This window comes from Pseudocercospora fijiensis (genome assembly GCF_000340215.1).
Source record: "Pseudocercospora fijiensis CIRAD86 unplaced genomic scaffold MYCFIscaffold_6, whole genome shotgun sequence".
Lineage (NCBI taxonomy): Eukaryota > Fungi > Ascomycota > Dothideomycetes > Mycosphaerellales > Mycosphaerellaceae > Pseudocercospora > Pseudocercospora fijiensis.
This window is the reverse complement of record NW_006921537.1, coordinates 2,019,966-2,041,150: the sequence shown is the minus strand read 5'-3', so window position 1 is coordinate 2,041,150 and position 21,185 is coordinate 2,019,966. Positions and strand designations below refer to the sequence as shown.

At 52.2% G+C, this 21,185-nt stretch overlaps 13 protein-coding genes across 13 annotated transcripts; 7 read left to right on the top strand and 6 right to left on the bottom strand.

Moving 5' to 3' along the window:
• The first annotated feature begins 97 nt into the window (after positions 1-97).
• Positions 98-1,111, top strand: MYCFIDRAFT_211751 (uncharacterized protein). The gene is made up of 2 exons (XM_007930189.1): positions 98-255; positions 324-1,111. The coding sequence occupies exons 1-2, from the start codon at positions 202-204 to the stop codon at positions 1,041-1,043; spliced, it is 774 nt and encodes a 257-aa protein (XP_007928380.1). The 5' UTR covers positions 98-201; the 3' UTR covers positions 1,044-1,111.
• A 422-nt stretch (positions 1,112-1,533) lies between these two features.
• Positions 1,534-3,253, bottom strand: MYCFIDRAFT_56023 (uncharacterized protein; the record flags this gene model as incomplete). The annotated part of the gene is made up of 2 exons (XM_007929825.1): positions 1,534-3,104; positions 3,164-3,253. Coding segments are annotated over 2 exons (1,529 nt in total), but the record flags the coding sequence as incomplete, so codon positions are not given.
• Positions 3,254-3,452: 199 nt separating this feature from the next.
• MYCFIDRAFT_211749 (uncharacterized protein) lies at positions 3,453-4,645 on the top strand. The gene has a single exon (XM_007930188.1). It carries the CDS (start codon positions 3,684-3,686, stop codon positions 4,437-4,439), a length of 756 nt encoding a protein of 251 aa, XP_007928379.1. The 5' UTR covers positions 3,453-3,683; the 3' UTR covers positions 4,440-4,645.
• Positions 4,646-5,157: 512 nt separating this feature from the next.
• On the bottom strand, positions 5,158-6,118 carry MYCFIDRAFT_176415 (uncharacterized protein; the record flags this gene model as incomplete). The annotated part of the gene is made up of 7 exons (XM_007930187.1): positions 5,158-5,197; positions 5,227-5,425; positions 5,450-5,580; positions 5,608-5,712; positions 5,739-5,926; positions 5,962-5,993; positions 6,028-6,118. The coding sequence occupies 7 exons, from the start codon at positions 6,116-6,118 to the stop codon at positions 5,158-5,160; spliced, it is 786 nt and encodes a 261-aa protein (XP_007928378.1).
• Positions 6,119-6,153: 35 nt separating this feature from the next.
• On the top strand, positions 6,154-7,544 carry MYCFIDRAFT_176414 (uncharacterized protein; the record flags this gene model as incomplete). The annotated part of the gene is made up of 2 exons (XM_007930186.1): positions 6,154-7,378; positions 7,429-7,544. 2 exons carry the CDS (start codon positions 6,154-6,156, stop codon positions 7,542-7,544), a joined length of 1,341 nt encoding a protein of 446 aa, XP_007928377.1.
• Positions 7,545-8,032: 488 nt separating this feature from the next.
• Positions 8,033-9,616, bottom strand: MYCFIDRAFT_25608 (uncharacterized protein; the record flags this gene model as incomplete). The annotated part of the gene is made up of 2 exons (XM_007929704.1): positions 8,033-9,260; positions 9,339-9,616. 2 exons carry the CDS (start codon positions 9,614-9,616, stop codon positions 8,033-8,035), a joined length of 1,506 nt encoding a protein of 501 aa, XP_007927895.1.
• Positions 9,617-11,416: 1,800 nt separating this feature from the next.
• MYCFIDRAFT_183232 (uncharacterized protein) lies at positions 11,417-12,142 on the top strand (the record flags this gene model as incomplete). The annotated part of the gene is made up of 1 exon (XM_007930185.1): positions 11,417-12,142. A coding segment is annotated over one exon (645 nt), but the record flags the coding sequence as incomplete, so codon positions are not given.
• Positions 12,143-13,006: 864 nt separating this feature from the next.
• Positions 13,007-13,335, top strand: MYCFIDRAFT_204177 (uncharacterized protein). The gene has a single exon (XM_007930184.1). It carries the CDS (start codon positions 13,060-13,062, stop codon positions 13,303-13,305), a length of 246 nt encoding a protein of 81 aa, XP_007928375.1. The 5' UTR covers positions 13,007-13,059; the 3' UTR covers positions 13,306-13,335.
• Positions 13,336-13,715: 380 nt separating this feature from the next.
• Positions 13,716-14,831, top strand: MYCFIDRAFT_211746 (uncharacterized protein). Its single transcript, XM_007930183.1, has one exon. The coding sequence runs from the start codon at positions 13,736-13,738 to the stop codon at positions 14,726-14,728; it is 993 nt and encodes a 330-aa protein (XP_007928374.1). The 5' UTR covers positions 13,716-13,735; the 3' UTR covers positions 14,729-14,831.
• A 472-nt stretch (positions 14,832-15,303) lies between these two features.
• Positions 15,304-16,196, top strand: MYCFIDRAFT_27571 (uncharacterized protein; the record flags this gene model as incomplete). The annotated part of the gene is made up of 3 exons (XM_007929720.1): positions 15,304-15,411; positions 15,473-15,815; positions 15,871-16,196. Coding segments are annotated over 3 exons (777 nt in total), but the record flags the coding sequence as incomplete, so codon positions are not given.
• A 318-nt stretch (positions 16,197-16,514) lies between these two features.
• Positions 16,515-17,526, bottom strand: MYCFIDRAFT_15011 (uncharacterized protein; the record flags this gene model as incomplete). Its single annotated transcript, XM_007929692.1, has 3 exons — positions 16,515-16,858; positions 16,954-17,041; positions 17,113-17,526. Coding segments are annotated over 3 exons (846 nt in total), but the record flags the coding sequence as incomplete, so codon positions are not given.
• An 804-nt stretch (positions 17,527-18,330) lies between these two features.
• MYCFIDRAFT_197903 (uncharacterized protein) lies at positions 18,331-18,894 on the bottom strand (the record flags this gene model as incomplete). Its single annotated transcript, XM_007930182.1, has 1 exon — positions 18,331-18,894. One exon carries the CDS (start codon positions 18,892-18,894, stop codon positions 18,331-18,333), a length of 564 nt encoding a protein of 187 aa, XP_007928373.1.
• Positions 18,895-19,008: 114 nt separating this feature from the next.
• MYCFIDRAFT_77014 (uncharacterized protein) lies at positions 19,009-19,461 on the bottom strand (the record flags this gene model as incomplete). The annotated part of the gene is made up of 2 exons (XM_007929895.1): positions 19,009-19,256; positions 19,359-19,461. The coding sequence occupies 2 exons, from the start codon at positions 19,459-19,461 to the stop codon at positions 19,009-19,011; spliced, it is 351 nt and encodes a 116-aa protein (XP_007928086.1).
• Between the last annotated feature and the right edge of the window lie 1,724 nt (positions 19,462-21,185).

Sequence of the window (21,185 nt, the reverse complement as noted above, 5' to 3'; positions counted from 1 at the left end):
TCAGGTTGGCTCGAGCTGCTGCCCTGCATGCTGGCACAACAGCTCACCACTGTTCTGACAGCGTGTTTCGAAGTGGGATAAGTATTTATGGTTTCCTCGCGTTTCTTCACTTCTTCACCAAGACCTAAACATTCTGCTCACTCACACTCTGCCTAACAACAGCTCAACCATCCACAAACTCACCAAGCAAACCAAGACAGGATGTCCTACTATAATCAAGGCGGCGGCGGCTACGGCGGTGGATATAGCAACCAAGTATTATTCCATCCCATCACCTCAGTAATTCCATCCCCTCAAAACTGACATGACACCTTCTCATCCAGCCCCCACCACCACCTCAACTCCCCTACCCCTGGCGCGCAGAATGGATCCCTCAAGAAAACCGCTACATCTTCATCAACCCCGAGAACGGCGAACGTACCTTCGAGTTTCCCCGCGGGTATGGAGGTCAAGGAGCAGCTTACGATGGCGGGTACGGGGGAGGCGCATACGGAGGTCCCGGAGGGCCGGGTGGGTATGAACAACAACGACAAGGAGGAGGTTATCCAACGGGACCTCAAGGCGACGCACCACACCACGAGAAGAAATCTCACAAGGGATTGATCGGTGGAGCGTTAGGTGTAGCAGCCGGTTTGGCCGGTGGGGCTTTTCTGATGCACGAAGGTCATGAAGTCAAAGAGGATCTCGAAGAGGACAAATATCGTGCTGAAGAACGATTTGATGGATTTGAAAATCGTATGGAACAGGGTTTCGATCGATTTGGGGAGAGAGTTGAAGATGCTCCGTATGATGCCGCGAGATGGACGGGAGAGAAAGTTCAGGATGTGGAAGATTTTCCGCAGGATGTTGAGCAACGGGTTGAGAGGTTTGGAGATCGGGTTGAGAACCGTTGGGATGATGCTGTGGATGATGTGGAGGATGCTCCGGAGAGGGTGGCGGGTTGGATGGGGAAGAAGGTGGGTGATGTGGAGAGGTTTGGGGATGATGTTGATGATGCTTATGATGAGGGACGACAGGAGGGACGGGATGATGATGGTTGGTAGGAAGAATTCGAGTTTGAGGTTCTGGTATGTAACAACAAAACCCTCGTGATGAATGCGAACAAGTACTGAATATATGCATTCACCTCAAATCCTCAACTGAAACTTGATCCTCGCAGGTGAAATGTAAGTACATGCTCGCCTGCAATTCGGCACTATCAAGACTCACAATGTCATTCCTCGAACGTGCGATCTTTTCTCTTCTCGACAACAACCCGACGGGCCATTCATGTACGACCTGCATTCCCATGTAAGACTTGGCTACCTATATGCCTAGACTGAGGAGAGGATCGATTCAATCGGATCAAGTCGCGCAAAATGAATAGACAGGTTCATGATATGTGACTTGATCAAGTCCTCGCAGCTCGAACAATTGTCATGAGCTTGCCTTGAAGGCCATGCTAGTCTCCAGAAAGCCAGCGGGAAGTCGAGAGAATCAAGATTCTTGGAGAGTTCCCTTGTGAACAGAAGTCGATGCGACACTTTCATGACTGGAGCTTGAACTCGAACTTCTCGAGCTTGGGAGCTCGTAGCATCTCTATCGATTGGTCTATATTACAGCTTTTTGTTGCAGTGCAGCCACCATGCCGTATGACGGCTAATAAATCAGTAGCATGGGAGACCATTACATACCTTCAAAGCCGCCCTCGTCACCATCATCTGCATCTCCCTCACCTTCGATGATCTCCTTGGCCAACTCTCGCTCTCGCTCACGCGCCTTGGCAGCTTCTGCGATCTCTTGTCTGTGCTTGTTCATGGGGTATCGCATTGCCATGACGCATTCGTCTCTCATGTTGAGCAGAGCGCTTATACGGGCGTGGAAGGCATCGCTAGGCTCTGTCGTGCTGTATGCGTCCTTCTGCGGTACGGTCACCATGTGTCCGTTCTGGTGATCCAGCGATGCTTCGATGACACCATCTCTGATCGCCTTTGCCGTGATGTATTCCGCCGACTCTTCGCTGTCCACGCCCAGACGAGTGCAGATATCTCGTAAACTGATGCGGCTGTAAGAAAGTGAGAGCATGCGAACACCAGTCTTGATGACGTTTTGACGCAGACGCAAAATAAGGGTGTACGTGCCATCCTGGCGGAACTGTGCCTCGTTGAGACTTACGCACTTCAAGAATGCTTGCAAGTCTCCAACGCGAACAGCTTGTACGAGCTTCAGATATGGGTATAGAGCAGCTTCAAGAGGCGCCTGTCGGAATAGACTGCGCTCAGGAATGTCACCCATCAACAGCTCCACGACTATCAAGAGCTTGGTAGCTTGTTGGTAGAAGCCGACAGCGGGACCATTCGTTGGCGACTTGCGGGTAGCGGATTCCAGATGCTCGTGTGCTTGAGTGTAGGCGAGCTGGATGGCGCGGATACGACCGATGTAGTAGAAGTAGCGGCAAAATTGGTTGTTTGACGCGGTCGTCGGGAACTGTGTTTGTGCAACGAGGAGATCGGCTTGGGTGATGTCGGCGGTGCTGATGTAGTTGCGAAGGAGCAGAACAGTCACAGCAGCCTGGGTATCGTTGTCCTTTCGGAGGACAGCAGACCTTAGAGCAGCAAGCAGCTTCGGGCGAAGCTCAACGACGTGCGACTGCTTTGACGGCGGCTTCGGGTGAAGATTCTCGTGGAACAGCTGGTAGTAGAAGTATGCCTTGGCGCCAATCTGGTCGAGCGTGCGGCGATTCCAGCTGCGGATGCGCTCCACAAAATTTCCGCTGAAGTCTGCACCCTTCTCGAACTCGCGGTTGTCGAATAGATAAACCTGCAGCAGAACACCTAGATACGACCAGACTTCTGGATGCGGATCTTGTTCTGCTCCGTCCTTGCTCTTTGCTGGCGATGCTGTGCCATTCGTCTGCTTTCTGTGCTCCTCCGGCAACAGCTCCTCCAATATCTGCCGCCCTCGATTGGATGGGTTAGGATATGCTGTCCGGATGCCCAGGACGATGGCTTCGGGAAATGTAGGCGCCTTTCGCAGCGTCGATATGCTCCGGAGTGCGCGCAGCGTGAATCGCGAGTCGAAGTTGTCGACGGCCTGGTTTATGAACGTGAGGTTGTTCTGAATGACTGCGGTATGGTCAGTCAGGGTGGTCATCAGTGTTTGTGAGGCGGCTGCGTCTACGTACTGCGCTCCGGCGGCAGATCTGGTGCTGGCCCTGCGCTCTCTTCCTGTTTCTCGCCATTCACGGCATCGACTTCCATCTTCTCTGCCATGCTGTGGTATAACTTTGTCAGGAGAGGTTTGATGCAAGTGTTGGCTGATGTTGTGGTCGTGCCAGCCAGCCAGGCGTTTCGAAGCTCGAGATGCGCCTTCCATTCCAAGCCGAAGATCATCCGGCTGTGGCGTCACAGGTGAAAGCTGCGGGCGCGCCGTGGGTGTTGTATCAGGTGCGCTGGGCCTAGGTGGTGCGTCTGTTCGGAAACATTGTTGGAGCTCAAGACCTGCGCATAAAGGCCTTAAAAGCCGCGCCCCAACTTGAGGCCGCGAGACCAGATTAGTACTGTCATTGGATTTGCCATGTGAACATTGCCTGGACAAGCAAGAATAGAAACCTCGAATACTACCAGACTACATCAGCACTGGACATCAACCGGAAAGTATACCGCTTCCGACGATTCAGTTTCTCACTCTGAATTAGAGACGTCATGGCCTCCCTCTTGCAGTCCCATTTGGAGCAAATCTCCCTATGTGCGACCTCAATATCAGAACTCCCTTTCCCGGGACCAAACATCTTTACGAATGCTTTGCTCTCACAACACGATATCACGAGTCTTATTCGCGATACAGAAGCCCACGAGCGTGCACTCTTCCATCTAGCACCGCCTCCTCTTTCTGGAAACCCTGGCGCCACCGATTTCGCTAGCGGCCCAACCCATGATGCAATTGCTGCCTCAACCAAGACACCTGCCAAGAGGAGAGCGACAGTCTATGCATCTAGACAGCCCAAGTCAAAAGCAGTCGCTGCAGTCCTTGGTGGCGACTTGTACAACCGGACCCGGCAGGAGAGCACGAATGCCAGAATCAAAGGAGAAATGGATGTCGAAGTGTTGCTTGAGGGGGCAGAGAGACTGCTAGCTGTGTATTCTATTCCTGGAACGGCAGATCGTATTGCACAGCTGAGGCGACGGTATGGACAATTGACGGCAAACATACGGCATTATGAGGCGAAGGTGTTGCAGCAAGCAGAGGAGTTGGCAAAGACAAGCAGAAGCTACTCACAAGATGCGGACGACGATCCGATGGCCGATATTGACGAGGACGCTGCTTCGAACATCACGCCTGTGACGAAGGAGGAACTAGAAGCGGAGGAGGCGGAAATTCGAGAGCTGGAGCGCAAGAAGAGAGCTCTTGAGGAGAGAGTGACTGGTATGGAGAGAGATCTGGGTGGTCTGATGCGATGATCGTCCCCCCTTAATGTTTCGATTCCCACAGGACGGCCTATGGAGCAGCCCAGCACCTGCAAGCGGGTCTTGTGGTTTTGTGAAGGATTCCAATCTGCATGAACCCATTTTGAGTGACCACGACTGAAGCTTTGTGCGCCGTGGATGATGCACAGGTGTTAGTTTTGCCTCCTTTGTGGCAATCAATCAGAATTCTGGAGACACTGAGCTTCCTTGTCCTCGAGTCACATTGTACATACATCTTTGATGCTTGCTTGTGGTCGGATCATTCTGTCAAGAGGTTGCTAGCATTTAAGCTGCGATCGGAAGTGACCATGCGCTGCATCGAGAAGCAAATTCATCCTCACACGGCTGAACCGTACTCCACGGGAATTGGTTATTCGCCCGCTGCGTTGCGAGGCTTCATGCCAGGTTCGCTGTGATTATCACACGCTAACGCTCACTTGCCGTGGGCACATGCCAGGCGTCCGCGCTCACCCGGAAGACACTGCGAAATCCAAGTGCAGATCTGCCTTTGCTTGCGACATGCCCTCCAACCTAAGCGACGAATACCACGGATACCGCGATATCTGCGGCACTCATCGACTGACTCGCGAAATTCAACACAGCTATGCCGCCAACGATACCGTTGCCTCTTCTCGGCCGTCCTGAAGATCATCCTGCGCCAGAAGGCAAATCTGAACTAGAGGCCGAGATTAAAGTCATGAAGGTGCAGATACTAGGTGTGTGTTGGGGCTCCATTGCAAATTTTGATTTCGCTAAGAAGTCGCAGTCATGGCGCCTTGACTATGGCAGCATCATCTTGAGAGCCAACCACGAAGACCATCGCGGCCAAGCAGGAACAGCATGCGCCTTCAAGAAAGTTCTAGCGATCGGACTGATCTGCCTCCTGGCACCGACTTCATTATTCGAGACCAAGAATACCAGGAAGGAACTCTGCTTCGAGACACACAAGGTAGAGTGAGGTCTATTGAGTGGAAGGAATACTCATGTTCCCTGGCATTGTCCACCGATGGCGTGGTCGTGGAGGGACCGAAGAAGTATTCCCGCAAGCATGCAGTTGAGGCGCTGCTCAAGCTTTGCAAGCAGACATTCTCGGAGGCTGAGGCGCAAGCACAAGAGTGGTCTGAGAAGGCGCGTGCTGGTGGTTGAAATTCAGTCGGTAGACCAGGCGAGCAGACTGGGAGAGAGGATTCGCTGTGTCCTGAACGAGTCGCGAGGCCTCAGTAGGCGGGCGTCGAGTGCTGTGAGGTCGCAGAGGAGCATCCCGCCGCTCACACGCTCTCTGCCACCGCGCACAGACTAAGATAGGCTCTAAAAATGGCTCCAAGAGGCCGGGACTGCCATTCCGGAACACGTGCTTTGGCGAGACCTATAAGATGACTTTTGGAGCGGACGAACTGTGTAAGTGAAAAGACGAACGCAAATCCGGCGCTCCCGTTGGCTGCTCTGCTCTCCGTTTGTCCTTCCCGCTCCTTCACTTCGATCTGGCTATTGTGGCCGCTCCTATTGTTATTTGAACCGGACCCCTGCGGTCATGGAGACTTTCTGAAACTGACATTCCTATCTTGAATTTCGACTAGACAACTTGCCCTCATCCACTCCCCAAAAGGAAATTCGAAGATCTTACCAACACTTCCCCCGATATCAACCACCATTTGATCCTTGCATACTGTCATATACCCTTCGATACCTACCCAATAAAATCGCCAACATGCGTTTTGAAACCACATTCATCGCCCCTCTCCGCCTAAATACCAAGAATGCTGCGAAAGGCAGCTTCAAGCTTACCATCGAGGGCACGAAGGCCTACAGCACACCAAGCACTGGTAGGACCAAGAGCACCACAATCTCCAACTCTGGACCATCTCCATCAACCTTCCGCTTCCTCGACTTGCCAGGCGAGATGCGCAACGATGTCTACAAGATCCTCCTGACCCACAACAAGGCCGCCGGGCTTCGCGCCTCCCCATCCATCTTGCAAGTCAACCACCAGATCCACAGCGAAGCTTCTGGTTTCATCTACTCGGAGAGCGTCGCAACCATAAAGATCTTTAGCAAATACATGGGCGGCGTCGTTGTTCAAGGCGACATTGTTGACAATCTTTACAATAGTCGACACAAAGTCCCCCTCGTCAACGACTCAACCTCAGCGCTAGAATTCGACGACCCGATCAGTAAATACTCCGCTCTCTGGCCCGTATACCTCAGCCAAATCCCACACATCAAACTCGAGATCCATTTCGACGACAGCGCCAATAACGTCGACACCAGCAACTCGACCTGGTTTGCGAGCGATCTCAGCCCCGCAAACCGCTGCCTCTACTCACTCGTGTCATACCTCATGAACAGCCACGGCAACACATCAAGCACAAAAATCTCCGGCCGCGTCTCCACCCTCGATATCAACATTCACGCCACCGAACTCCAGAACCCAAACCTCTCCCGCGCATGGGAAATCTTGCTGTACCCACTCACCAAAATCCCAAAGATCTACACCTTGCGCACCAACCTCTCCCCCGAAACCAACATCCTCAATGCGCGCTCCTCTCCCTCTCCAGAAATTTCCGCCAACCTCCTCGCCCACTGGCCCACCATCCGCCCTCTCGCCACCCTCTCCCTGAACCTGACATCACATTTCGCAAAACCCTCCACCTCGCATCAATCTCGAACGCGCTACGCCTCCACCTTACTCGCAACCTCGCCCACAGCATTCGGGATGGAAATCAAGAAATCCGAAGCGCTGAATTTGACCAGTCTGATTTCCCTGGGCCGATTGGTGTTCCAAACGCTCAAGTTTGGGATTGAGGACAAGGCTTGTATTTTCGATCGGAGAGCGGATGTTCGCATGACGGGGTTGATGGGAGTCCTGGCGGAATGCGTGCTGACGTTGAGGGGTTTCGATGACCATGTTGGTGCGAAGGGGGTGGAGAAGGCGAGTGAGGCGTTGGTTAGGGTTAAGGGGATGTATGATTTTGTGGTTGGGGAGAAGAGTCCGCTTTGAATGATGAGATGTGTTTCGGCGCGGAAGAGGGCTCGAAGGGCGTGATTGTAGTTTCCGTGGGTCCCACAAGGGGGCCTAAGAATCGAGTTGACTGTATGTGAACCTGTCTCTTTTGCACCCTAAACCGCTGCTTTGCTACGATTTTGGCTTGTTGCTTCGGCGCGGAAGAGGCCTCGAAGGGCGTAATTGTAGTTTCTGTAGGTCCCACGAAGGGACCTGAGAATAGAGTCGACTGTATGTAAACCTATCTCTTTTAAACCCCAAAACGCTATTTGCTACGATTTTGGCTTGTTGCTTCGGCGCTAAAGAGGCCTCGAAGGGCTTAATTGTGGTTCTGTAGATCCTACGAAGGGACCTGAGAATGGAGTTGACTGTATATGAACCTGTCTCTTTTCCACTTAGAACCGCTACTTTGTTACGGGTACTTGTATTATCGAAGTCTGGTTCATGGTGCGGCGTTGCGAGCGAAGAAATGCATAACATGAGCTGAGGCTGCAGTTATGACATGCCTATTTTTAGCATAAAGCTTGAAGAGGATTATTGTATTTCGTACCTATACGTCATAAACATTTTGCTGTCTCATAACAAATCATCTTCCCCATGCCCTCCACCACAGGCCAACATTGGCAGCAACGAGCAAGTCCAGCATGGCGAGTCCTTCAGGCTGTATGATCAGCTTCCCGAGTTTTGCTTGTTTGCCTCCGAATCCTCCTCCAGCCTTCTCTCGTCCTAGTGTTAGGTCCAAATTTCCGTCATCATCAAACACGAAATCGACGCTGCCATCTTCGCTGGATGAATGGAGTCGGCGATGTAGACCGCTCATGTACGAGGATCGTTTGTCGGTCAATGGTGCATTTGCAGCCTTGCTGGAACTGGTGGGTAGATTGAACCTCAGCTCGCTGACTTCTATCGATTGACCTGGCGTGCGGGGTGGATAGTGCTTGCATCGGAGACTTTTGCCTGTCGCTCCGGTAGAGAACTCACAGCGGCCGTCCCAGGGACTGTTGAAGGTATAGCCTTTGCTGCGCCTGTCTGCATACGGTGCAGAAGAGGTAGACGAGCCCATATCGACTGAATATCGCATTGAATGTCGCATAGACGCCTCGTCCATTGGTGCGCTGAAAGTAGTGACAGAACTAGATCTGCGGCTTTTATTGTACAAATGCTCGCCATACTGTGAGCCTGGCATGTACAAGCGTCTCCGAAACACTCCATCTGGTGGCGGATCGCTGCTGTTCGAACTGGTCGTGTCTGAGCTCTGGCGTGATTGTGTCCTTTCGTGCTGGATGAATTGCGTGTAGCCTGGATTTGAAATGTCAAGATATAGGGGTGCTCCTCCTCGTTTGGTTCTCTGAGCAGCAGTCGGATTACGAAGTGCGGCTGAAGAGATTTCTTGGACCGGTGGATCGTGTATTGAAGCCACATTCCATTGTTCGCTCGAGGCTGGATTGCGTCTTATCAAGGTGAGACTTCCAGGTTCGGGCAGATGGGCGGAATCGATTGGTGGTGGCAGTGGCTCATACTCGCGAAGGTACGGATTATTCTCATCGCTATGTTCTGCTCGGCGGAGAAGATTCTTGTTATGCGCATGCAGAGACTGTTCCAATGGCTGCTCGTCCTGAGGAGGTGTAGGCAGTGGCCGACGGGGCAAGACTGGCAAGTCTGTTGGAGTGATGTGTGCAGACGAAGTGCCAGATGCAACGGGCTTGCGCAATACGCGGCCGAGTCTTCCGTGCTTGGGCGGAGCGAGAGGAAGCAGTGATACATTTGGAGGACCATCGTCAAGAGGATATGGAGGCGGATTCGGCTGCACAGGCCTCCTAGGCAGAGTCGGCTTTCGTTTGATGGGGCCTTCAGGCACAGGAATCAGACGAGAAGCATTTGTGTCGACTGACGATGGCCGATGGCCGGGCTCTTCATCGTCTGCAGCGTCGTGGACATGGATGAAGTAAAGCGAGCTCTGGACATCCTCGGCCGTGACAACTTTCTCGCGCGGTTTTATCGGCGTCAAGAAGACATCCCGACTGCCCGGAACGCGGGCAATATACAAGACCAAAGGCAGCCGTGGCACATCGGTAGGCGCCTTCGGATGTGCTGGAGGATTGGTGGCGATGTGCTGGATGGTGGAGAGTGATGTTGCCTCTACGATGCTCGGCTCTGTCTCGTACGCCATGCCCGTGGCCGGATTGATGATGTTGCCGTTCAGGGCCGCGCCGCACCTCGACGACGACGATACGGTCTGCGATCTTGCAGCTAGGCTAGGCAGCCGCTCGCGGGCGATTCGAACGCAACTGCTTTTTCCACCACAGCGTGAGCGTACTTGCATATGACGCCACTGAAGCTGCACGCCACTTTGTAGAGCATCACAGGCAAATACTGTAGCAGGATTGCGTAGGTAGAAGGCTAGGTAGGCTAGGTGGACCTAAGGTGGTGGCGGAGCGGAGCGCTGGTCGTAAGCATTGGACCAAGATCAACAAGGATGCCGGCGCCTTGCTCAGTACAGCACAGCACAGCATGCGCTGTCAGGGCAGAACAGCGCAGGACGAACACCACCGGGCACCCTGGAGCTTCTGATATGGAGCACAAAAGTCGGTCACACTATGCTGAGCTCTCACATGCGACTAGTGTGACCGACGAGTGAATACTGAGCATCGTCCACATCCCTGCACGCTTGCCGGCATGCCGACACGCCGACAGCCGAACCCCACAAGCGGATCTCAAAATCTTGGCTGTCTTTCCAATTCTGCGGTCAAGAGAAGAAACGCCCTCTGCACCTCGACCGACGCCAGCGACATCTCACGCGCCGCGCCCGCGAGGAAGTCCCGAGTACAATGGCGCAATCCGAAGATCCTCTCGACGGCCTTGAAGTAATGCGGCCCACATTCCAAACGCGCGTGCAAGAGTCTAACATGTCATGATTTAGGAACGCCTGCAGAGCCACACAAAAGCCTTTGAGTCGTTGCTTGCGCTCACCCCAGCACGAGAATACTACGGCAGCCAGATAGACGATGGTCTTGATCCAAGCGAACAATGGAATCGCAAGAAGCAAACCAAGGAACAAAAGCGAGCGGCTAAAAAGGCCAAGCTAGATCCTGCCAACCAAAAGTCTGCCCTGGACGTGATGAAGGAGCGCGAGCTGAAGCGGAAACGTGAGTTAGGCGTGGAGCAGGGGGAGGACGACGATGATGCAGAGGTCCGGGCAGAGGCCGAACAGGTGAGCAACAAAAAGCAAAAGAAGGAAGCAAGCGCTGGGGATGTTGAAGCCAAGAAGAAGGCGGTAGCAGAAAAACGGAAAGAGAAGCGCGAGCGTAAGAAGGAGAAAACCGCGGCGAAGAAGGCAAAGCAAGAGGCGAAAAAGGCGAAAAAGGCGGATGCACATCTTGCCGAAGCTCAGGCCGGAAAGCAGCAGGCGGATGGCGGGGCTGATGAGGAGAGTGAAGGTGATGGCGAGGACGAGGACGAGGACGAGGATGCAGAGGCAACCGACGCTCCGCATTTGGACAAGGTCGATTTTTCAGGTCTTGCTGCATCGGAAGACGAGCAGGACGAGGACCCGGCCGACGATGAAGAAGTGGCGGAAGCATCATCAGTACCCACAAGTCCGGCTGTCAACAGTCCTGCATTCGACGTTGCCACTAATCATTCCGAAGCATCCTCATCATCCTCCATAACACCCCCCTCTGTCGAAGAGAAGTCAGATCAAGCTGCGTCGATGCTGCGAAAGAAGCCACAGCTCGATGTCAAGCCGCAGCAGAAGCCCAAGCAGATACCTCTACCCAAATTCGATGCAGCTACCGCGCCGAGTGCGGAAATTCCCAGCGGCATATCATCACCCAAACTACAGTTACCAAACGTCGATCAAGCACTGCTGCAAGAGAGACTCCGAAAGCGAATAGAAGAGCTGCGTGCCAAGCGCAAGGCTGACGGTCCAGACGGCAAGCCGGCAAAATCTCGGCAAGAGCTCCTTGACCAGAGACGAAAGAAAGAGGAGCAAAGAAAGGCGCACAAGAAAGAGCTGAGGAGGGAAGCCAAAGAGGCAGAAGAGCGAAGGCGAGAGGAACAGCTTCGCGGTTCTGGCAGTCCCGCCACAGCCATTTTTGAGCGCAGAGACAGCCCGAGACCATCGGAAAACAGCTTTGCATTCTCCAGACTGGCTTTCGAGGATGGCACTGCGGCGGATGCCTCCCTGAGCACACTTAATGACGCCAAGAAGAAGAAGGGACCACAAGATCCAAAGACTGCGCTCTTGGCTGCTCAGAAGAAGCAAGCGCGAATCAGTGGACTCGATGCAGGCAAGAAGGCCGACATTGAAGAGAAGGATATGTGGCTGCACGCCAAGAAGCGAGCGCATGGTGAGAGGGTACGTGATGACACAAGCTTGCTGAAGAAGGCTTTGAAGCGGAAGGAGAAGCAGAAGAACAAATCTGAAAGGGAATGGAAGGAAAGAGAGGAGAACATTACAAAAGCTCGAGAGGCTAAGCAGAAAAAGCGCGAGACAAATCTGCAGAAGAGACGAGATGAGAAGGGCCAGAAGGGCAAGAAGAAGGGTGGCTCAAGTGGTGGAGCGAAAGGAAAGAAGAAGGGCAGACCTGGGTTCGAAGGCCGATTTAAGGCTTAATGAGGGATGGCATGGCATGGCATTGTATAGATCTCAGCGCTTACGGCAGCAGTCATAATCACACCATCCTTTTCATGCCAGGCCCTTTGGCGCGTCTGTTCAACTCTGGGAGAGATGTCCAGCCATGAAACGTTGGGTTTCGATGCCCCCTGCGCTCCACTGATCCGAGGGCTGCAGCACGAGCATGCGCTGAGGTGGCTACCTAGTAAGCCACGCTTACTGGTACACAACGTCGTCGAAAGCCAATATGCACCGAATGGGCCCCGAAACCTCTCCATGCTCTTCTCGATACCGGTTCCTGTCCAAATTACAATGGATCTGGACCGTGTGTCTTCCAGGATTGAGGAGCTCGACGAGAACTGTCAGGAGTCGTCTGAACAAACAGTCGCGAGGTAACGGACGGCTTGCAACACGACAAAAGAATCATAGCACATCTGGAGCCAGGAGACGCAAGGGCAGGATCGCAAAACCTCGTGGTAATTCATACTCGCACAACGTTGTCTCTAAAAATGTTCGAGCACACTTTGGGAACGTTGTCATCTTTTTTGGCGGTATGTTGGCAAGATCCGCTGTGTTTGCAATGCTACGCACTTTGAAGGCCAAAATTCAACGTAAATCACCCACCTCCAGCATGGCATCTCTACGGCAAACTACCGGACTCTGACTTTGTAAACTTCGTTGAAGCTGGTAGGATCATCTCAATATCGAATTGTGTGAGCCTGGAACCTTCTTGGTTCTGAGGCGTCAATACACCTTCGACTACACACGCGCGAATAATCAGCAGTGGTGCATGTCGTCACCAAAAAGCATTTCCACAAGGTGTCGACTCCGTGTCGACTGACTACCAACCCGCCATAACTATTTCGACCCATATGCCCAAGTTCGATGAATCCGAAATTTGACATATGTGAAGAGTTTTACTGGCAAGCGAACATGTCTGGAGGCATCGACAAAGCCGTGTGTGTGTAAACGGGCACACGCAGATACCGGACATTTCGATGAAGGGGTACGCTCCCGTCCCAGCAATCGCCATGCATGACTTTGGAAGCCTTGTGCTGGCTTTATTCTACAACGTCGACGACTCGACGTCGAAACGCAGGCTGTCCATGGAACACCTCACAGCACAGAAGCTTTGCCACAGTTACATTGAACTAAAGCAGACTTCAAGCATGCCATGGATTATGAGGGCAATCCCACTCTTGTTTTGTTGGGACGAGTTGCAGTGCACCATTCGGCTCACCTAAAGTTAGAACTATAACACGTCGTGCTCGACGACTTTTGGGATCCGTCCCATACCTACCGCATTCAGAACCGACAAAACCGGCATTCTCTTATGAGGCTGAAGTGATAGCCACGAGGTCAAACAACGTGGCAGACGGGCAACCCATATCGGCCCTACTTGGATACGACAAACTACTGCTTTGGGCAAGTTCACGGCACAAGAAGCTTTGAATCTTGCCCTTGAACTAGGTAGGAAATTCCTCGGGCTTGGCAGATCCTCCACGAGCCCTGCTGCAGGTTACAGATGCCGAGTACAGGATAGCTGAGCTTGTTGGAGACAGTATATCAAGACCTCATGTCATGGTCGTTAATAAGATCTCGCCGTTAGCATCATCGTCCGTCTCTGCCTGTCCCTCATCAACTGAAGCCGAACCAACGACACAGTTCACCAAGATGACGACGATGAAAAAGATCTTTGACGATTACAATCGTCGCCAAACATCTTTGGAACTGACATACAGTTCCAACCCTTACGCTCGAGGCATAGCATATACCCGAGGCGATATCGTACCTCTCGCTGAAGCCAAAGTGCCATTGATGGACCAAGGCTTCCTCCACTCAGACCTAACCTACGACGTGCCCTCAGTCTGGGACGGACGTTTCTTCCGCCTCGACGACCACCTCGACCGCATGACAATGTCCTGCAAGAAGATGCGCTTCCGCTTCCCCATCCCTCGGGAGCAAGTCAAAAAAGTCCTGTTGGACATGCTCAAACTCTCAGGCATCAAGGACGCATTCGTAGAACTCATCATCACTCGAGGCATCCAACGAATCTCCACCTCCGGTCCCAAACCCGAAGCCATCCCCAATCACCTCTACATCTGGATCTGTCCTTACATCTGGGTCATGTCTCCCCACATGCAACTCTCAGGCACGGGCTCGGCGATCATTGCTCGAACGGTGCGTCGCATCCCACCCGGAGCTTTCGACCCTACGGTCAAAAACCTTCAATGGGGAGACTTTACGCGAGGGATCATGGAGGCCGGCGATCGCGGGGCCGACTACCCGTTGTTGACCGACGGAGACGGAAACCTGACCGAAGGCTCCGGCTTCAACATCTGTGTCATCAAGGACGGCACGCTGTACACGCCTGACCGCGGCGTTCTGGAAGGCGTCACGAGGAAATCTGTGTTTGATGTGTGTGCGCAAGAGGGGATTCCGGTGCGGATGGAGGTCGTGCCGACGGAGCTTGCGTACCAGGCCGATGAGATTTTCACGGTTACGACTGCGGGTGGTGTGATGCCGGTCACGAAGCTGGATGGGAGTTCGGTTGGGGATGGCAGGGTGGGGCGTTTGACGAAGAGGATTTGGGATGGGTATTGGGCTATGCATTGGGATGATCGGTTTAGTTTTGTGGTCGAGTATGGGGAGAAGAGTCGTCTGTGACGAGTGGGAAGTTTGGAAGGGAGGGGGTGGGAGGACTGGCTCGTGCATTTTACTTGCAGTTGATGATTTATGAATTTCGGTCTTGGTCACGACACTTTGTCTGAAGAACGTGCTTCCTCTCCTACCTCTGACCGGCATCACTGAGCGAGATTCGTGGTAGAAAGACATGATGGAGAACGAGGGCGCTCCGGGACGAGGACCAGCCTCGGCCAGATTTCTGTGATGATCTTCATCCAGAGCTTGATAGCTTCCGTCAACTCAAGCCTCTCTTGATTATTGGCATCGTCTTGTTGACCGAGACGGCGTGCGGAAACGAACCTTGTGTACCACGCCGTATACGAAAGATTTGGCGCATTTGCCGGACACGGTTATATAATGGTAGAAGACCGTGTAGCTCTCCTTCTCGCGATGTCCTCCCTCCCGTCTGCGTGAATCACTCCTCCTTCTCCGCCCATTCCACGCAGTGCCATCATGTCTGCGGGCCCTCAAGACCTCGAGAGCGGCTCCCGCAAGGACTATGCCCATGGCGCCAATGCGTCTTCTTTGGAGAAACAGGGCTCCCATAGAATACGAATGAGTTGAGGCAGATGCTCACCAACACCACCATCTCTGATGAGCAGTTCGAGCGCCTATTCTTGTCTCCACGCAATGCTGATGTCGCTGGCAATCTCCGCAAGACCTTCGTAAGTGCCAGCAGCGCATCTTCCGTCCATCGCCGTTGCTGAACCACGCGTCGTTTCTCAGGCCAATCCCACTCCGCTTGCCGTAATGGGCTTTTCCACAGGTCTGACGCCGCTTGCCGCAGAGCTGATGGGATGGAGAGGAAGCGGTGCGTCCGGGCAAGCGACTGTCGGTGCATCAATCTGGTTTGGCGGCGTACTCTTGCTCTTCGCCGGTATTGGAGAGTTCCTTCTGGGCAACACCTTCCCCTTCATCGTCTTCATGGGCTACGGGGCACATTTCTTGACCTTTGCGACAACCTTCATCCCATTCTTCAACGCGGTCTCAGCATACACTGATGGCACCCCATACCTTGGACAGGCGGGCGAGAACCAAATGCTGTCGGCTCAATTTGCAGCGAGCTATGGTAATCGGCACTCGCCATTCCGCTACACCAACCCACGCTAACATTGTATCTTCAGGATTCTACCCATTGTCGCTCTGTATCCTATCCTTCATCTTCCTTCTCTGCTCCACCCGAACGAATCTGGTCTTCTTCCTCATTTTCGTGGCAGCTACAATGGGCTTCGGCTTCGCCTCCGGCTCTTTCTGGAACGTTGCCAACGGAAACATGGTCCTTGGACAAGAATTCTTAGTCGCGACCGGTGCATGTTTCTGGGCCGCAGCGATGTTTGGATGGTATCTGTTGTTGGCAATTATGATCCCTGTGATGGAGCTGCCACTTCCATCACTTCCAATTGTGGACTTGAGTACAGTTGTAAAGCGAAAGAGGGCCAAGAATCAGTAAACAGGACGACGGATGCCGGGAGATGGTAGAAGATGGGACACCGTACATCAATCAGTAATGAGTGTATGCGCCATGAAAAAAATATATATATTCTTAATCAGAAGACCCAAAGAACTTTTATCATAAATCCTTGACATGACAGCATCGGGACAAGCAAAGTTTGATATGGAACCCGATCGTCTCCATTCATATTATTAAGACCAAGGAACGTGATCAGCAGTACCGCATCTGACACGCGTTCAGACAGATCCCTGGACACAATTCCACGAAGGTAACCGGCCTCCATCAACCAACCCACCGCCTCGCATACACAGCCGGCGGCACAAGCACCCGATCAATAACATGCACCACCCCATTCGCAATCAAAACATCCGCAATCACAACCTTCGCCCGATTCACCATCACCCCAGCGTCACTCACCGTCACCATGATGTCCCCTCCTTGCAAAGTCGTCACCGAAGTATTCGACAAACTCGTCGAGAACAATACACTTCCTGCCACGGCGTGGTATGTGAGGACTGTTGTCAAGGTCTTGAGATCGATGTCTGAAGGTACGGATTTGAATGCTTCGTTGGTGGGCACGAAGATTGTGAGGTCGGCTACTGTGTCGAGTGTTGGGGCTAGGGAGGCTTTGGTGAGGGCTTCGACGGCTGAGGTGAGACCTGTTTGGATGGGATATTTTGTTAGGTTTTTTTTTTCGTCTTTTATTTTTTGGATCTGGAGTCCTGATTTGACTGTCGGGGTGTATGTATCTTACCTGCGTTTTGGGCCGTGACGGATGCTTTGGAAGGGATTGTGAGGACGTGGTCGATTTTGTGGATTGTTGTACGGCCGACTTGGATGTCCTGTAGCGAGTCGTCAGTAGATAGATCGGAAAGGAGGAATGTATGTATATATGTAGGTTATGTATGCTTACTGCTTCAGTGACTGTGGAAACAGCCCCACCCCCGGAAATAATCTCAGCTGAAGTCCCGTTGAGAATCAATTCTACATTTTGACCGCCTGTCACATTGGTCACAGCCTCTCCTGCGATGGAAATTGATGGTGTGAGGAGAGTGTGGACAAATGTAGGCGTTGCTGCAAAGTCGGTAGATTTGTAAGTTCCGTTGAGAACGTGGTAAGAAATCAGAGCAGTGATGGCTTCTGTATCTCCTGCGGCTAGAGCTTTTCCAACGTCCGAGTCTGGTGCAATGCAGGCGAATGCGTCGTTTGTTGGGGCTAAGATGGTGATGTCACAGGCTGCTGCGACTGCTGCGGTAACATCTGGGATTAACTCGAGAGCGCCGAGTAAAGTGCTCAGGTCCGGTTGAGATTCTAAGACGCTGACCAGGTCTTGTGCTACTACGGCCCTTGTGACGAGGAATGTGGTTGACAGGAAAGATGTGAAATGCATATTGTTGTTGGAAAGTTCTCTCCAAACTTATCTGATCTCTGCAACCGGTGTCAGACGGAATGGGACGACTGTCGCTTCTTATATCGTTTCCCACGCCAGCATGGTGGGGCAAGGCGATGCATCGAGACTCGTATTTTGCCAGCACGATGAGTGATGGTCGGCGTCGGCCAAGGAAGTTGAAGAGGACAAGATGCCGAATCTGTAAGATCAATGACGCCGATAAAGAGGTGATTGCCAGGGCACGGATGGCATGGATCTCACATATAGTCAGATCTTACTCGCACGTGGAGAGCTTTCGATGGATACTATTGCTGACAATATCTGCCGGAGTGGATCGCGGTCTGAACGGCATCATTATTGCAGGCTGTGCCTGAGAATTTCGACTGGGTCAGTTGTGCTCAATGGCTGAGCTGCAAAGATCCCAGTCAAGCACTTGCACAATGCAACCATTGCAGATTGTAAACGACCTCGCTTCCATCCTCGGACCTGGCAAGATCTTTACATCATGGACTGAAGCCGCTAAGGTGGTACTGTAGCATTTGGAACAAGCATACTTTGGCGTAGAGAAAAAAAAAACGGCAGATCATCTTTGTGCAACCGAGGTGAAACGGTCATTGGAATCTTGAGACCGCCAGCAGAACATAGATTCGCATTCGCACCGCTGCGTGTTTCGGTGATGGTCCATGATGTTGAGCGTCAGCTGCTCAGCATACGTCCGCTTTCTCGGGAAAGGACTCCCGTTCATATTCGTCCCCTAAACTTCCTTCCTGTTCCTCTCTGGCAGGAGTTCCCTCTTGTCACCGCGTAAGTCTTGTATGTATTTGCACTGACTGCTCCTGGGGGACCGAGATACCAGGGCGTTGTCTGATCAGTTGATCCTTGATTCACATCCCCATTTCTCACTTGACAAGTCAGAGGGCAGGTCCCGTCGGCTGCCTGGCTGACACTGCAGGTGAGGGGCTGGTAGTCGTCATTGATCCCACTGCTGTACAGGACTTCGTACGGATTGTCGACGTTTTGCACATTGGAATTGACCTCAGTGACATAAGTGTCCGTCACCTCGCCTTGCTGGACCGTCTGAAGTTGGCCTGCTGAGTTCAGAGCGACAAGAAGTGGTTCCCAAGTCGTATCAGAAGTGAACCCGATTCCACCACAGCCGCTCTCCTGGTCCTTTTCGCAACCTCCCTGATACGACCAAAGGTTGCCGTCTTCGTTGACCACGCTGAGGCTGGGCGCAGCGAAGACGTAGGTTGTTGTCGGTGTCGCGTTCACAGTCGTGTCCGTCTGTGGGCCTTCAATCAGCATGTTTGCCTGAAAACTTCAAAGAACTATCAGACCTTCTTGGTGACTTTCACGGTCTTGGTCGTCGTGGTAGTTGTGCAAGTCGTTGTGGTGCCTCCATTCTTTATCGAAAGACAGCTACATGCAGATGAGATTGCACTCGCTTTGGTTAGTGCCGAGAAGCACGGTGGCTTTGATACTGTCGCCTGTTGCTGGGCTCGTTTTTGGAGCGGCGGACCCGTAGGCTCGGCACAATTGCAGATTGTGGAAGTCACTGTACACGCTGGATTGGTAATTGTGCTTGTATATGACAAAATTGTGCTCGTCGTTGTGGCACATTTCGTCTGAGTTCGAGTCTTGGTCACTCTCGGGATTGCTTGTCTCATCTTAGCGATGTATCTGTGTTATTGCGTTTGTGGAAGACTCACACAATGCAGAAACGCAGTATGCGGTCGCTTGGGCCAACTGTCTCGATGAAGAGCATTTACCATTCGAGGAGCAGTACGATTGGGCACTAGCACGCTCATTCAGAGCCTTGGCCTGAGAAAGGCCAGCACCTAAGAAGGTGGCAAGCAAAAGTGTTCCGAGCATGGTGGGATTTGAAAATGGTGGAAAAGGTCAAATCTCCTCCTCCTTCTCTCACGAGAACACTGAGAGTCTTGTAACCCCATCGCCAAGGCGTCTGCTCGGCCACAACTGGCAATGCAATAATGATCTCGACTGACTCAAAGCAGACTCGACTAATGGCATCACCGTGAAGGCGTCAGCATACTTTTTGCTATTTTGCACGTGGCCTGTTAGGCCTGGAACACGCGTTGAAAGTATGCTTTTGTGGCGCGAGGCTAGACCCAAATCTCAAGCAAAAAACAGCATGCTGAGACGTAGCTTGAGAAACATATTCGCCGGCGCGTGGCTAGGACAAGGAGGGTTTGAACGCCGAGAACGTGTTCAATATTGGTGCTGAGTATGGTATGGTATTTGTGGCGCTTTGCGGCGTTCGCTGTTTGTCCAGACTCCAGCCTCCGACTCCTGGAGGCACCAGAAACGCGGAGAAGACAGTAGGCCAAGAGGCACAGGCTGGCTTTCAGGTGTCTGCAGGACGTGCTCAGCAGATGGTATGTGAACACCATTGATCGGTCTCCCTAAGTAGATGCATACAGTTCTTCCGCGCAAGTCGCTTTGCTCAGCAGCTGGTCTGACGCATCTGCGGCGCTTCCGAATCCCGTCTTTGGGCATTATCATAGCGTGGAAATAGATCATGTTCTCGTGCTGTGAAGCATGTTCCTCCTTTTGAGCCCTATGTCGTGTTCATCTTCTTTCACTCGGGTCGCGTCGTGGCTGGTTTGGAGGACGATTCGCAGAAGGCGCCAGATTTACCCGATGTGCTTGTTCACTGTAATGACAAAGGCTGCGCTTTTCGACTTCTGCAAGTTAGCGAGGCTGTCTTTGATCCAACCGGGTCATCGTTGAGGAGTCGAGGAGATGTTGTCGCGAGAACAGGATCAAGAACACTCGTCGACCACATCTCATATATCTCGAGCCCAAGGAAGACGAAAGAAGCATGGAAACGAGACCGAACATAGCCGTCATGATTGAGACTCGCAGGTCTCGGTTAACGGAATGAAGACTTCCTGCTGTGCCAGGGTTGGAGATGGGTAGCCATACGGATTCTCGAGAAAACACAGAATACACTCAGACCGTATACGGACTAGCATATAACGTCGCTTAGCACAGGCCCTGGAACAGCTATAGAGTAGTAAGAACAGCCTAGCTCTAGATGCCTTAGACTATTGCCCTAGGTACCTGAAAATAATCTACGGCGGCTCCTCGAATATACTATAGTAAATACGCAAGTCTATAAGTTTAATTAGGTTTATAGCTCGTAGATAGATATCTCTAGCTAGGATAGCCGCTTCCGTCTCGAGGTACTAAGGAAGACGGGAGAAAGTAGAAGGAGTATATAAGAAGGAGCTCGGCTATCCTAGTATACTAGCCTTCGTTCTATCGGACGGAGATACTATTACGGTAGGTACGGGACGCCGGCCTAGTATATACTTCTATAGCACCGTAGATACTTCTATAATACTATACTATTATAGACCTACTAATTCGTCCCTCGCGTAATAACTAGTATCTACCTAATACCCCTCTATTTACTTTACTAGCTATATAGCTATTATGTTTCTATAGCTATATATACGTACTAAGGGGGTAGCTTAGAGTATATATACAGCATTTAGGGTTTGCTGTGTGCCTAACACCTAAGGCCACAGCTACTACTATACTTTATCTTAGACTCCGAGACTAGGGTCCCC